This window comes from Labrus mixtus, chromosome 2 (genome assembly GCF_963584025.1).
Source record: "Labrus mixtus chromosome 2, fLabMix1.1, whole genome shotgun sequence".
Lineage (NCBI taxonomy): Eukaryota > Metazoa > Chordata > Actinopteri > Labriformes > Labridae > Labrus > Labrus mixtus.
Window position 1 is genome coordinate 25,207,062 of NC_083613.1, and position 15,905 is coordinate 25,222,966.

Here is a 15,905-nt window from a genome sequence, read left to right on the forward strand (position 1 = left end):
CTGTCGCAAAACACAAGCTGGCTGCAGTTTTTACCTGTGTGGAAATGTTTTCATGAAAAACAAAGTTGTCTAATACTACTGAAATAAACTAAAGGACTGTGTCGCTGAGGTTTGGAGATATTTTTGGTTGATTTAAGATTCACAAGAGTTAAGAAAATGCCTCTTGTGCACCACATTTGTCGCACAGAAACGACGTCATTGATCACGCTCACTCTCTCAGCTGTTCCCATCACATCGCAGAGGCAGGAAGGAAACTCATTTAAAATCTGTTATATCGACTTAATTCCGTTGACATGGGCGTTTAGCATCTCCATTAAGCGTGAGTTGACATGTTTTAAGATGTAACACTTTTTAATTTACAAATCTGGGGTCCTACTCGGACCAAAAACTCAGTTATTTTCACAATTCAGCTTCATAGAAACCGTGTGTTTATCTGCAGCATCCCTTTGCATCAACACATTGGGGTTTTTTTTGTCCCAAAAGTGAATGTAAAATATATTATTTGAATGTTATATACGCGAAAAAAGATAAGTTATAATTTGCTCAATAGCGATCTCTGCTAACAGAATCATTTTGAATGTTTTCTATGTCTCAGCACATTTAATTAATTTGTTAACTCCATTGCTGACACCTTAAACAACAACAACAGCACTTATTGACCATTACCATGCTGATAATAAAGCAATTATATACACACCATTCATTGTTATATTCATATTAATGAACTAATCTCATTTTCCCCTTCATGCTGAGTCAAGAACACCTTTCATAAATTAAATTAAGAAAAATCCTGAAATGTTTTGATGTTATGATGACATGATGTGATGGTTGTTTAACTTCAAAGTCTATAAGCTGGCTACTTTTGTCTCTAAGATAGAAAATAAATGTCTGCATTGTTTGTTTTGTTAGTATTTATTATTGTCCAGAGTCTATTTTGGGTTTCTGGTCTCCCTGTGTTGATAATGGTGTCTTGTAAGCCTGCTCTGAACTGAGCATATTGTTTATGCATGACGCAAATAATCAAATGAATCGTTCATATTAATTTTCATGTCATAACAAAAACTCTTTCTCACCACCAGCGCGTCCAGGTTGTGGGGAGATGAGGCCCCTCAAAGATGCACAGTTGGGGGCCTTCACCTTCTTTGCTTCAGCTCTTCCGCATGATGTCTGTGGGAGTAACGGCCTTCCTCTTACCCCCAACTCCATCAAAATCCTGGGACGTTTCCAGATCCTCAAGACGATCACCCACCCGAGACTCTGCCAATATGTGGACATCTCAAGAGGGAAACATGGTATGAACTAATATACCATGAATCTATCAGATACCTGACTCAGGTACCTGATAGATTTGTTAGTCCCATCAGCTGTTGGGTTTTTAAATAAGCTGTAGGCATTGTTGCCTGTACACTTTTACTATGTACTGTTGGTCTTTGTGTCGCTTATCTAACTCACGTTCATCATGATGATATCCATGGTAGTTATGTTTTATACTGTATGTCCCGGTATGTATTTGAGTCTTCTCCCTTTCCCTACATTTGATCAAATATACATTTTTCTGCAAGCAGTCAAGATAGAATATCTGGATATTTCTGGATATTTATTTATTAAAAACATTTTCTTGACTAACAGCCCCCTCCCCCTCCCCCCCAGTGAGTTTCAGCAAGTGTGCGAGTTAATTGCAATAATCCAATACCCTAATGGTAAAATGATCATACGATATAACAAAAATAACTATTGGCTAGCAGTGCCAGATATATTGTTAGTCACAGCAAGAATGAGCCAGCTAGTACGTTTTCTTTGCTGCACTGGTATCTAAGTGGTCCTTGGTTTCCACCAATACTCAAGTCGAAGAGGTGATGTGTCGACCAGGCTTGTTTCAAATTCATTTTAAATGCACAGTTGTTGTGATTGTTGTGGAGATATATTTACATGACATGTAAAATATAAGCTTACTCAGTTGCATATCTTCTATCTAATTGTAGTTTCTGTTCTCCTCCTTGCTCTACAGAACGGCTGATTGTTGTTGCAGAACACTATGAAAGTAGTTTAAATGATTTCCAGAAACAGGGGAGAACAGCCAGGTGAGATTTTCATTATCAGACATATTCAGACATCTGCATTACCAATTAGAGGTTAAAACATACGAGATGACCCTGATGAAGATTATTTATTTGTAATGTTTGTCCAACCCATTCCTGACTTCAAAATGCACAAATCTTCCTCTTGTTCAATCTTTCAGCTCGGAGAAGGTACTGCATGTGGCCTATGAGGTCCTTGAAGGTCTGGAGTTTATGAACAAACATGGCATGGTGCACAGAGCCCTCAGTGCACAAAATGTGCTCATGGACTGCAAGGTAAAAAAGTTGTATATGAATGTATACGGACGCATATTTGTCCAAGTCTTGCCAATTTAAAGACACCAAAGTGATCGCTTAGTCATTGAAGATGGATTCTTTCTTTGCAGGGGAATGTCAAGCTGGCAAAGTTTGGCCTCTATCACATGACTGATCATGGAGCCGATGTAGATTTTCCCATTGGGTACGTCTTCTCCTCCTCATTCATCACAGAGAGAGGTCCATTAGCGCTTCTCTGGAACTCTTCAACTGGTGTCACTGAGCTCTGCGAGCTGTCTGCTCAGGGTCAAAGGGCCCACTTGTATCTGTTTGCTGTTAGTCGAATCATATAAACAGGCAATTGACCATAACATTGATGCATAATGGCCCATCATTTCACGGAAAACCAGGTTCTGGGGGCATCAAAGTAGTTTCCTGGTTTGAAGAACTGAGACAAATTGCTGGACTTTTATCCTTATCCAAAGGCCTTTGTGATCTACCGAGTGTCTCTGTGTAATATCCTTTTTGCAGATTGAAAAGAGGAATGATGGCACATGCCCATGACTTCCAGTAAAACATCTGGTTAGAACATGTAATGAATGTATCTGTCAAACAAATATGCTGGTTGGTGTTAGGGACAACTGAACGTACACTAACAAATGACAGAAACAATGACCATATCTTCACTTTAGGTGGACTCATTGTGTAGTTTTCATTCAACTTTCTCATTTATTAAACATAATATGAAAGAAAAAAAAAACTAATTCATAAACAAGAAATGATCAGATGTTGTTTCCACACTGAGCTTTACATTCAGCCTGCTTTCTTTATATGATGCATACTTGGTATCTGAAAATAAGAATAAATCTGAGGCTGACAAGGTAACTTGTAAGCTTATCTGTTCTGTGGTCATGACCTCAGGTACCCATCATACCTTGCTCCCGAGGTGATCGCTCAGGGCTCCTTCCATCCCAGTGACTCTTCCCATGATGAAGTTCCTCTTCCCTCAGGACCCAAGACTGATGTCTGGTCGCTCGGAGTTTTACTCTTTGAATTGTGTGCAGTATGTTTCCTTTATTAACCTCTTTATACACAAATTAAACATTTCTACGATGTTTTTGATGTTATGACTACATTTCAGGGCAGACGACTGCTGCAGAATATTGATATAAGTGACAGACTGAAATTCATCCTGACCTTGGGTAAGAGAAAAGGACTTAATTACTTAAAGTACTGAGCCATGTGCTCTTATACTCCATTAGTCCTGTGTTGTTATATTGTTTTTGATTCTCAGGTTGCATGGATGACATTGTCACCGTCCTTGCCGAGGAACATGGTTGCCTGGATACCATAAAGGTAGACTCAACATCATCTGTTTCCCTGGTCTTATTCAGTGAAATATGTTGTACACAAATCCTTTTAATTGTAGAATTTAAGGGGGGGAGGAGGTTAATAGGCACTGCTGGAAAATTTGGTTGATAACATTGGCATAACAGTAAGGTGTAGTTTTGAAAGGACAGGGAAGTATTGTTAAAAAAAAAAAGTGTCATTTAAGAATGATACCTTCATTCTGAATTTAAGACATCTGTTTTAAAAACACAAAGTCTTAGGTGAGACAGATCTTCAAATTTAGATTAGGAAATACCTGATAAGCAAAAATCCTAATGTACCGGTAATTACATTTTTGAATATATTTGACAACTTTACTTCCCAGGATAATAAAAACTTATTTAAAGTCAGTGCTGAAGGTGATATTTTAAAGTGTTGTTGTTTGATACCCAGCCCTGTGGAGAACTGATTTTGTAAGAGCCTCTGAGTGATGAAAGCGTAAACAATGTTTAGGTAATTTCCCAATTCCTAGAAACTGAACTGATTAAAGATTTGATCCTATCCAGTTCATTTAAATTCCTAGGTTACTTGATTAAATGCTGTTATCACACAGATCTGGTTCCACTACGAGTTTTAGAAAAGTGTTTTTTGATCTTCTTGGATTTTATATGTGAGGCTATGGGAAAACAACCCTTATGTGTGTGTTCTGTAGCTAATCAGGCCTTTGTTTTTGTTTCATACAGGAGCTGCCAGAGAATGTTCTGGAGTTGTTAAGGAAATGCTTGACCTTTCTCCCATCCAAAAGGTACACAGAGAGTCTGGTGGGGATCATATCTTGTTGGAGGACATAAGCCATTTAGTTTAAAAACACTTTGGTCACACAGATATTGAAAGGCCAGCAGGAGAGAAATAATGCCAAAATAAACAGTTTGAACTTTTTGCCTGACAATGTGATCAAAAAAATATATGACTTTAAACAGCTCAGTGTTTTAATAAAAATATTATCATAAGATTTCAGTTCTCGTACGACTTAACACTCTGTGTTTGTGGATATTCTGCTTTTGTAACTTGCATGTCTTTGTATGTGACCTCCAGGCCGACCCCTGCAGAGCTGCTGGGAGACCCTGTGTTTAATGGCGTCTCCTGCCTCTATACCCCCTTCCAGAAGCCTGTTAGCCTGTTCTCTTCTTCTCTGCGCTGTGCACATCTGGAGCTCCCAGAGGACATCAGTGACCTTTGCAAAGGTTTGCGACAACTACACACACATTGTGTATGACTCACCTTAACACAAACACAACCTGCGAGACCTTCTTCATCTTGACTATAGTCTTACAACTTATTTAAGCAAAACTGTTTATCTTGAGGGGGCTTCGATGAAGCACACTGGCACCAACGTTTATTTGAGTAATGGATAAAAGGAAGTGTTTATTACCAAGTCGATACTCAGAAGATCTATTAGGCTGTCCTGCGGGAAGTTTCCTGGAAACTATTAGAAATTTGACATCCGATTTCTCACGGTAGTGAAGAAGTGTGTACTTTTTTGAAAGCAGAAGACACCTTTCCTTTAAAATAATGACATTACATTTCACGAGCAGTCAGTTCTTATCTAAAGCCTACTATGAATCGTTGTTCATTAGGATACAGGATTGATTTTAAAATGTATTCTAATAACTTTTAAAACTCAACACGGTCTGGCCCCCCCTTACATTTCAGAACTTTTGACTCCGTATGCTCCAAGCCGAGATCTCAGATCATCAAGAGCACCTTCATTAGTTCATTAGCACATTAGGCTGGCTAAATGTTTGCTTAAAACATAGGAAGGCATTTTTATAGGAAGGCCTTTTTAACGATTGATTAGTAATTCATGTCCTGCTTTACTTAATTGAATTCTTATTCATAATTTTGTTACTCGACAATGTTTTATTCTGTGTATTTTGTGAAGCACTTTTAATCTATGTTTTATTTAGTTTCATTGTATTCATTCTGTGAAACACTTTGTAACCTTGTTTAGATAAGTGCTATATAGTAAGTTATTATTATTATTATTTGCATGCTCATATTACTTATTTTCAGAAATTGCACATCGTTATTTGATCTTTTTCATTCCAAATATACGTGAAGCCTAAGAGAAAAAAAATAGGACTGAATACAAAGCATGACCATGGAAGACATGTTGTGGACTTCTTACTGGACAGGGTTCCATCTTTTTCAGATCACTGAGATGTTCTCTGATGTGTAACTGGTTCACTGTCTGCACAAAGACAACAGCTCCACACATACAACATCCAACACAAAGAAGACAGTTTCTTCTTCATGTTGGGAGACATTGTCTTACATGTTTTTTTCTTTAACTGCAGTAGATCAGTTGTCATCACATATACGTTTGTAAATGGTATTTATGGTGTGCAGCCTGTGCCTATGGGAAGTTATTGACTTGTTTTATATGTGTTGTATTAGATGATGATGACGACTACCTGTCGGAGCGGGCCATAGATGAGATGTACCATCTTTGGTGTCTGGCAGGGGGAGACCTGGAGAAAGAGTTGACCAACAAGGGGATCATTCAGTCCAAACCTCCAATCTGCACACTGCCTAAGTAAATCACCAACATGAACACACTCTGATAAAAGCATTTCCTAGTTTTAGGTAACATTCAGAGTTGACTAAACGCCTCCTCTCTTCTTCCCTCCTCTCTGTTTTTCTTAAGTGTTGTCCTGGAAGACGGGGAGTCGTTTGGCCAGGGGAGGGATCGAAGTTTCTTACTCGATGACACTACAGTGACGCTGTCGCTGTGCCAACTTAGAAATGTAAGCGAACAAAGTTTTGAGAAAACTAGTGATAAGAGTCTGGGATTAAGTGTATGTTTCAAATGTCTTTCCACTATAAGAACACTTCTAAGTGTTCACTATTCTCCTTTCACCATCAATACTAACTGACAAGCAGAAGGAAACATTTGGCATATCACTCATTAACCCTTCAGCTCCCACTGACGTGATGTGCTACAATGAGTCTCTGTCATTTTATTGTGTGACTCATGCCTTTGCTTTTAGCTGATCCACCGTGGTGACTAACAACAGTTTCAAAAATACCCATGTGCACTGTCATAATGAATGAATATATTATGTTTTTAAGCATCTCTCTCCCTCCTCAGAGACTGAAAGATGTAGCAGGAGAAGCCTATTACCCTCTGCTGGAAGACGAGTAAGCAACCTCCGTCGCCGCTTCCGTCCTCTCCTCCCCTGTCACCATTTTTCACATCACCCCCATCATTTATTTTGGCCTTGGTAATGTCATCCTTCTTTTACTTCTCCCCTCCTGCAGACAGTCAAATCTGCCTCAGTCCAACAGCAGCAACGAGCTGTCGTCCACTGTCAAGCTGCCGCTCATCATCCGCGAGAGAGACACTGAGTACCAACTCATCCGCATCATCCTCTTTGACAGGCTGCTCAAGGTCTGCGCTCGCTTCAGATTCACACTCGCACACAAAGGGACACACTTAAAACACACACACGGGATGACGCACAAATAAGCATGTCGGTCCCGATTAGACAAAGTGCCTGAATAAGTCAGAGTTAATGTTGTTGGATGAGAGTAACAGTAGTGTGTATTTTCTGTGTAATGTTTTGCTTTCAGGCTTATCCTTACAAAAAGAACCTGGTGTGGAAAGAGGCCAGAGTGGATATTCCCCCTCTTGTTCGAGGACTGGCGTGGGCTGCACTGCTGGGCATTGAGGTAAAAAAACAAAAAAAACTGTGGAGGTAAAGCGCAGCTTGAACTTTGTTGTGTGTGAACACCACATGTTCTTACCTCCCTTTTTTCTCTTTACATGCACACATGACTGCTTGCATGTAAACTTCCCCTGAACCCTCCCCATTTGACTTTCTTTGACAAACAAATATATTGTAAAGGAAAAAAAACAAGATCAGTTGATTCACCGTACTCAGCAAAGTATATAAAAGGTCTGAGTGCTGATCTCATTTAGTCCATCTACAACATTCAGGTCTATTTATTTCATAGCCCCCCCCCCCCCATAATCAATATTTCTGTTCACCTTTAGTAAAATTATGTTTTTCTTTAATTTTGTGTATATATATATATAAGAATAAAAATCCCTTCCTCCTCCACTGAAGATCTGGAGAATACAGCCCTTTAATAAACAGAGCTTTACTCTTTACTTTCCTTTTCTCCCTTCACACAGGGAGACATTCAAGCCAAATATGAGAGCATAGACAAGGATACTCCCATACCAACTGACAGACAGGTACGGTACTTGAATCCTCTGAAATGTTGTGTCACACTTGAAACTTTTTTAACATGAATTTAGCTTCATTCTTGTGTTGGGTTTTTTCTTGATGGTGTGCATGTATACAGATTGAGGTGGACATCCCTCGCTGCCACCAGTACGACGAGCTGCTCTCGTCTCCTCAAGGTCACATCAAGTTCAGACGGGTGCTGAAAGCCTGGGTAGTGTCGCACCCTGAGCTGGTCTACTGGCAGGGTAAGACAACCCACTGCTACTTTCTCCTACTGTCTCACTGGATGTTTCTTTCCCCCCTTTTTCATGTTGTCTTCTCTCCATCCTGCCCAATATATCACACTGTAGTACACATGACTATACACTAGATGGCGATCTTGTCCCATCTTGTTTGTCTTTAGTTAGATCTATACAGCAAAATGTCTTTAATGACCTGTTATTCTTTTTATCATTTCAGGTTTGGATTCACTTTGTGCCCCTTTCCTCTATTTGAATTTCAATAACGAAGGTAAGTGTTACTACTCTTACCTCTCCTGCTGTCACTGCTGAGTGTGACTTTTCGTTCTGTTTGGCTTCCTTTCATTCTTCTGTCATTCTCTTCACAGCCCTGGCTTATGCCTGCATGTCTGCCTTCATCCCCAAATATTTGTACAACTTCTTCCTGAAGGATAACTCTCACGTCATCCAAGGTGAGATACACTAGAATAAATGTGTGAGGAGAAGTTACAGTATACTCCCCTACTGCACAATAATACAGTATTGTGAATGCGAAGCTTTAGGTTTTTAGTTCATCCTGATTGTAAAAATAATATGTGTTTAATAAGAGAGACAACAGGAGCGCGTCTGGTACCCCTCAAACCACCGGTGTTATTATCCAATAATGACTCTCTTTGTCTCGGTGTGTCACTGCACCCTGAAGAAGGCATAAGCTGATACGCGTTGGTGTATTTTAATGTTTGTGGCTTTTTCCAACCATCCTGAGTGCCTGGACCTGGATTATATATACAGATGTTTTTTGGTCTTAAGTTTTCCTCCACTTTAAATTTTGTTTTTTTAAAGATTTTTATTTTTGGGCTTTTTGTGCCTTTAATGGAGAGATATGACAGTGGATAGAGTCGGAAATCAGGAAGAGAGAGTGAGGAACGACATGCAGGAAAGGAGCCACAGGCTGGATTCAAACCTGGGCCACGCGCTTGGAAGACTACAGCCTCCATACATGGGGCGTGCGCACTAACCACTGCACCACCAGCGCCCCTCCTCCATTTTTTTTAATAGGTGTTAAATGTTTCAACTTCAGCGTCCAAAGTGTTTTTGTGCTATTAAAGTTAAGTTTGCATAACTGTAATTTAAACAAATAAGTATTAGACGCGGTCAAAGCAGAGACAAATTATCAATCGTCCGCCACAAAACACGAGGCTGTCAGCTCAGAGTTGATGACATTCTTTGGCTCCGTGTTGTTCCAAAAGCTGTGAAAACTAATTTCAGTGTTTCTTAATGGAGTTTGCAGCTGAGTCGCATCATTTAGAGATAGGGGGAAACAAATGAAACTACAAAGCCTGTGGAAAAACTGTCACAAGGGATTCGTGTGTGACTGATAAACAGCGACACTTTACACCTCCTGAACTCCGCAGGGAATTCTGGCGATCATCATCATTTCTTTCTTCCACTTCCACTTGCATAAGTCTCCATTACATTTGTACAGAAGGACGTTTTAAATGCTCCACAGTGGTTCGGAAGTGTCTTTGTAACATTTACCTTTTTGCCTTTTTTGGGATGATTAAAAACACCGAAAAAAACCGTTGACACTTCCCCACAGGCTCTTATCAGATCAAAACAGTTTGCAAGAAGTATCTCAACTATGCTTACTCCATTTAGTGTTAAATGGCAATTTTCTTTAATAAATTTGGATAGAATAATTGACATTTGTATATATCTAGTCATGAATCGAGTTAGTTTCCGTTGGTGTTTTAATTTGTATAACTCTGTCATTCTTTCTGTTGACTGTAAAACCTAGTTCCTTTCTTTCCTTCCTTTCTGTTTTTTTAGCCCTCAAACTACACTCTAGGGTGTTTATAGACCCTTTGCCTGTGTTTCAGAGTATTTGACCGTCTTCTCCCAAATGATTGCGTTCCACGACCCTGAGCTCAGCAACCATTTGAACGAGATCGGCTTCATCCCCGACGTAAGTTCACGAGTTAGTTAAGAGCACAAGTCTCCTAAAACACTGACGATAGAGACAGAAGTGGAGGACATTTGAGGATAACATCATCGGAAATGTACTTTAATGTGAAGTCAAAGATAATAAGAAAGAATTGTGGTTTGTGGCAGGGCACCAGAGGCAAAAAAAATCACAGTCCATACATCACATATTATATCTCTCATTGTCAATGACACTTTTTTTTTTTTTTTGCTCCACATTCTCCTTCCCAGAAATTGCTGCAAAGGGTCAAGTTCTCCCTATAGTCCACTGCTGATGATTTATACAGTGACTAATGTCTGCTAGGCACACTTAATGATTGTCCTCTGCCAGCCTTACCTTATTCCTCTTAACTCTGTGCCACCACTTCCTGCCCTTCGCTTCCCTCTTTACAGCTCAGCTCAGACAGTGACAAGGTTAAAGTCTGCACTATCTCTCTAGGGTTTCAGTTAGCGCTCTGATGAAATGTGTGTCACCTGTGGAGCGGCCTGTGGGACATTACCCAATGAGAAGTAGGTTTTTTTTTTCTTTCATCACCGAGGAGTCAGGGAGTTCTTCCTCCTTCTCTTCCTTCTTGCAGCTGTTGATGCAGATGCTGAAAAAAGGAAAAGTTACACTGTAGGTCCTGATGTTTTTTCAACACCTCGAACAGGAGATTCTTTCTGTGTCTCGCTCATCTGTTGTTCAGACTCGGCGTGCTCTAATGATTCTGTCTTGACACTGGCTGTATTTAAAGCACTACCAGCAATGGCTTGCCTTTCAAAGGAGGCTTTGTAAGCCTGTTTTCATTGTTAGAGCAGTGTGATATTGGAGCAAGCCTTGTTGATACTGTCTTCATACCAGATGTCAATCCTAGTAATTAGACCTTACAGTAAATAAATCCCCCTTTTCTCTGTGAACTGGAAGAAGACTCTGAACGCTTGTTTCACTGAGGCAGTAAATCTATTGGCCCCAAATGACCAAATGTCACTGCAGCATGAAATGAAATGGATTGTATTTCCTATAGACAAATACCAAAACATGGTATGGAACAGCTTAGCACAGTTTGTCTTTCGGAATAAGACAAATCTTTTCAAAGCTTGCAGGAACCTGCAGGAGTAATCTCTGGAGATGTCGTGGTGTTCAAGGGATACGCTCCAGTGCTGCCTTGATCCAGCAGCAGAGGTTCAGGCTGCATAATGGCCGCTGGTTTTTACTCAGGCCACTCTCAATTTGGCCACATCTCCTCTCCTGGGTCACCCATTTACACCTACACTAATCCAATCTGGCCCGCCTGGCAGTCCTGCTGACGAGCTGAGCTGCTGAAACTGAGGCAGAGACTCGGAGGGGCAGTGTGGCTTCCGTCCGCTCGACACTCCCGGGTTCATAAGAGGTCTACTGAACAGTCACCGTCTCTGCTAGAATTAGCCATCAATGAACTGGCTGAGATAAGCTCCAGCTCTACTGCACTCTCTGCTCCAAATCCTACACCGCTGAATAAAAACAGAGCCCCAGTGATCAGCAGGTGTAATAACAGGTGGTTCATGGTGGAGTGCATGTGTGTTTGTATGCGATGGCGTGTCCAGTATTTAATTTCAATTTCCATGCATGTCCCCTGTGGGAAAAGTGTGGAATGGATGGAGTGAAGTGGAAGAGAAAAGATGGATGGATGACACTTTGGTATAATGAGATTCATTGTTAGCTTTCTCCCCGTTGACTAATAACACGACTCAGCAGTTTGTTCTTTTATAGCTGTTTGTTTCTCACATGCCGTAGTGTTGTGCAGCCATTTATGCAGCTTTTCTTAAAGACAATACGCTCTCTGGGGCCCTCAGGATTTCTTTTTAACTTACTGCATATTACATACAAATGAACGCTACATTATCTCCCTAAATGTGCTCATACCTTATGTATCTTTTTTCTTACCACACAGCTCTATGCGATCCCCTGGTTCCTGACCATGTTTACACGTAAGTCGTTTTTTCCTTCCTCTCACATTATGGCACCGTTAATAATCTAAAACTTTCAGAGGGTATTTTGAGTCTACTTCAAGTATAGTATCAATACAAGAGAGAAAAGGTCAGCGGCTCCAGTATGGACAACTTCAGAAGGTTTTTTTTTTTTTTTCCTCTTGGTGACCTTTATGCCAGCTGATAATTAATTCCAGGCCTGAAGGGAAAAGACTTGACTGATCAGACCTGACCCCACCTCAGATCTTCAGCAGAACATCTTTATTTATCTTTATTTTGTTTTTTTTATCTGAATACATTTGTAAAAAAAAATCCCAACTTTAAGCTGACAGGCAGCTGTGTGCTACAATGTTTCTTCTCCATTTCGTAAAAAATACCCGACAACAACAACTCAGAGAGCTGCAAAATAATTTAATTCACACTTAAATTAGGTTTTAACTGCATCTTAGAGTCTAGATCAGTAGCATGAATGAATTCCCCTTTAGGTGTCATTGATGATCTTTAACAGTTTATTAGACAACAGAGACAAAGTTCATGTTAAGTTTCAGATGATTGACAAAGAGGAGGAGTTCCTACTTACATGTAAAGACTGGACTGTTATAAGGTACTTTACTTTGGTTCTCTAACACTAATGTGTTTCTATCCTGTCTACAATACCCCCAGTTATGAAAAAAAGTCCATCCTTTCTCACTCAAACAGGCCGCTTGTAGATTTTCCCTTTATGACATCACAAAGGGCAGTAACCCCTCCCCCAGGTGTGTGACACTCCCACAGCGAGATGTTTGTTCTGACCTCTGAGCCTACCTTTCAGGTAAAAAATAGGGCATCCTGCTAGGAGGCCGGAGCCACATCCAGAGAGGGGCGTGGTCAGACACAGCTCATTTGCATTTAAAGCTACAGACAAAGAAACAGGCTGTTCTGAGCAGGGCTGAAATAGAGGGGTTTATATGTATGATAAAATACAGGATCAGAGTGGATTTAGAACTAGAAACTTCACAGACATGTTTTGTGGGTATAAAATGTGACCTTTAAAGGCTTTATATGCTGATCCAGCAGATGTCGCCCTTGAGCACCAGCATGAAACCAAAACAACTCACGGGCATTGTTGTGTTAGCATGCTAATGCTAGCGATCTTTATTATGCTCGTATCTTCACACTGCATGTAAATTTACCCGAAATGAGCGTGATCTAGAAACGCAGTTAAGCAGCGAGTACAGTATGTTATTCTTCTTTTCTCTAGTCCCTCAATTAAACAACTTTTATTCACGAGGGGAGGAGTCAGCCGGCTGTCCCGGCGATATAAACAAACTGAGGATATGACTCGGAAAACATCACAGACAGTGGGACTCGGGTTTTACACCCATTGTAGACTGAAAATAACTCTGTGAGTAATGACTGAGGATATACTTGATTTCTATCACATTTAAGTGTGAAAAAATGCATATAAAGCCTTTAACCAACATAACAAAACAAATCTAATAAAATCAAAATTCTGTTCAGAAACGGATAGTGGACATTATATTGTCATGCTCAAAGACAAAAGTGTTTTGTATTCAGGAAATGTTCTTTACCAAGTGTCACACACCTCTTTGACTCTGTGACTAAACAGAGCTTAGCTGTAGACTTGAAAGGCTTATTAAAGCACTCCTCATGGGCCAGTCTGCACCATTGTGATCGTTGAAGCAGTGACTCACCAACACTTTTAATTCACTGCATTAAAACTATTACATCTGACTGTGCCTGAATGGGAATGGGGGAAAAAAACAATTGTCGGTGTTTTTAATCAAACAGAGAATATTAATGAAACAGTTTAACATTCAGCAGAAATTACACAAGTCATACTTTATATTCTAACCTGCAGCTCCTGAGAAGATATTTAAAATGTAACATGTTTAGAACAATCCTCCTGATAGTTCTTACACCTGGAGATGTTGAAAGCCTGTTTGGTACTACATGACAGGAGCTCACAAGGACCTTTGTGCAGAGATATTCACTCGATAGGATCAGTTTTTTGTAAAAGCAGAACATAACTAAAAGCATCTCCATAAAAGAATCCATTAGAAAAGCCTCGCACTATCTGCTTTCTGTGTGACGCTTTTTATGTTCAGCTTATTTTCAAACTGAAAAGCTTGTATTGTGCTTGTTAGTGTGAGTATTGGAAAGCATTTATTCAATAAGATCCAAAATAAGAGTGTAGTTCATGATGTAAAATCTGACTGGATTATGTTGTACGGCCTTTATGACACTGTGATCTCTCAGTATGTATGTGGAGTAGAATAACACGTATTCTTTCAGTGTCAAAAGGTCAGTTGATTTGAAAGCCTTCACTGGTGTGATCAGTTTTAGATGTTATTTTATACTGTTTGGGAAGTCCACACAGAATTTGCCAAAGATCAGATCAGCATCCTAGTAGAAAACATCTGGGTCAAATATTTTTGGGCATAATACAAATTTACCAGCTGTTAAATTGCGTGCCTTTCTTGTGCAAGTAAGCGGAAATGTTCAACTTCTTGACCGAGTAACGAGCTGGGAGTTTTATAGTTTCTGTGAAGTTAAAGCAAAACCAAGTTAAAGAGGATGAATTGGAGGCTCTGTGTAAAGTTCACAGCACACCAGATAAATAAAAAAAACAGTTTACAACAATACAACATTTTTTTTTTTTTTAAACACATTGGTTCTAGTCAGCATCCTCTATTTCTTTAGTCCTTTCACCTTCTGTGCTGTGTTTGAGGTCCATTGAGTTTTATTTTGGCTGCTTCTCAGCTTGCCGTTTGTCAGCTGACGGCAGCATTACGCTTTTATCTTTCCGCAGAGCGCAGAGTGAGCTCTGAAATATGAGCACATTAGCAGGGGGTCCCAGATCATCGTTACAAATCAAAAGACATGCAATTAACCTCTGAGTCTTCTAGGTACAGCCCCATCACACAGCACAACTGTTTGAATAACTTTTTGCTCTCCGGATATAAATAAATATAGTTTCGTTATAACTTTGCAAGTCTGCAGCCTCTTACAAACTGAGCTGAGCTCTGATTTGAATATTTTTTTTGCTAAATTAATCTCGACTCTGTGCTTTGCAGTGGGATGTTTTATTCTGCAGTTAAACACACACGCACACGCACACATGCACACATAGGCAACTATTGGTGGTGGAGAGTGTAAGGTGTGACCCTTTTACCCCTGATGCTCCCCCTGAGGTGCTCTGTGAGTCCAGTATTCAGGAGAAGTGCCCCTCTGACTGCTAATGTCCCTGATCCAATATGAGACAAGGTTGCAGGGTCATCTCCTATTCACCCACAGTCACACACACACTCTCTCAAACACACTGCCTGTCACTCACACACACCAGTCTGCTCAGCTGACTGCTAATGTGGCGCGGACCCTCCAAGCCCCCCCCCCCCCCCCCCCCCCCCCCCCCCCTCAGTTACACGTCTGCCCACACACACACACACACACACACACACACACATGTCTGCCGCCTTGCAGCCCCCTCAATAAAACCATGGGATGACATAAACAGGAGGAGAATTTTTTGCTTCTCATGCATAAATCTCGACATGGAGGAAACATTACATTTCCAAATACTGCGAGTAATATGACTTTAATGATAACTGCAGTGGGACACATTATCAGGATGTGGTTTGGCTTTAAACAACCTGTGCAGGTCTCTCTCTCTCTCTCTATCTCTCTCTCTAAAGCTCCTCAGCCCCCTGATGTTCCTCCTGTCATTATTCCACAACAACACCTACCTCCAAACATTTTCCCAGCTGCCTCCCCCTCATCAAATATCCCTCCAGGCAACCGTTTTCCAATGCACAATGTTGCTTCGTGAGTTTCGCCCCATT

General features: G+C 40.4%; 1 protein-coding gene across 2 annotated transcripts in view; it reads left to right on the forward strand.

The window, feature by feature from the left end:
* The first annotated feature begins 141 nt into the window (after positions 1 to 141).
* Positions 142 to 15,905, forward strand: part of tbck (TBC1 domain containing kinase) — a 47,634-nt gene continuing 31,870 nt past the window's right edge. The window contains exons 1-21 of one of the 2 annotated variants that reach the window (XM_061058323.1): positions 142 to 319; positions 1,089 to 1,292; positions 2,009 to 2,081; positions 2,240 to 2,354; positions 2,465 to 2,538; positions 3,255 to 3,396; positions 3,475 to 3,535; positions 3,628 to 3,689; positions 4,406 to 4,467; positions 4,758 to 4,906; positions 6,120 to 6,258; positions 6,370 to 6,469; positions 6,814 to 6,863; positions 6,984 to 7,113; positions 7,296 to 7,394; positions 7,861 to 7,923; positions 8,034 to 8,160; positions 8,375 to 8,425; positions 8,523 to 8,606; positions 10,014 to 10,099; positions 12,027 to 12,063. In XM_061058323.1, the coding sequence (XP_060914306.1) occupies positions 157 to 319; positions 1,089 to 1,292; positions 2,009 to 2,081; positions 2,240 to 2,354; positions 2,465 to 2,538; positions 3,255 to 3,396; positions 3,475 to 3,535; positions 3,628 to 3,689; positions 4,406 to 4,467; positions 4,758 to 4,906; positions 6,120 to 6,258; positions 6,370 to 6,469; positions 6,814 to 6,863; positions 6,984 to 7,113; positions 7,296 to 7,394; positions 7,861 to 7,923; positions 8,034 to 8,160; positions 8,375 to 8,425; positions 8,523 to 8,606; positions 10,014 to 10,099; positions 12,027 to 12,063 (2,071 nt within the window). In that variant the 5' untranslated portion in view covers positions 142 to 156. Of the gene's footprint in view, positions 424 to 1,088; positions 1,293 to 2,008; positions 2,082 to 2,239; positions 2,355 to 2,464; positions 2,539 to 3,254; positions 3,397 to 3,474; positions 3,536 to 3,627; positions 3,690 to 4,405; positions 4,468 to 4,757; positions 4,907 to 6,119; positions 6,259 to 6,369; positions 6,470 to 6,813; positions 6,864 to 6,983; positions 7,114 to 7,295; positions 7,395 to 7,860; positions 7,924 to 8,033; positions 8,161 to 8,374; positions 8,426 to 8,522; positions 8,607 to 10,013; positions 10,100 to 12,026; positions 12,064 to 15,905 lie in introns of both variants that reach the window. The other variant, XM_061058331.1, reaches the window with a different exon arrangement.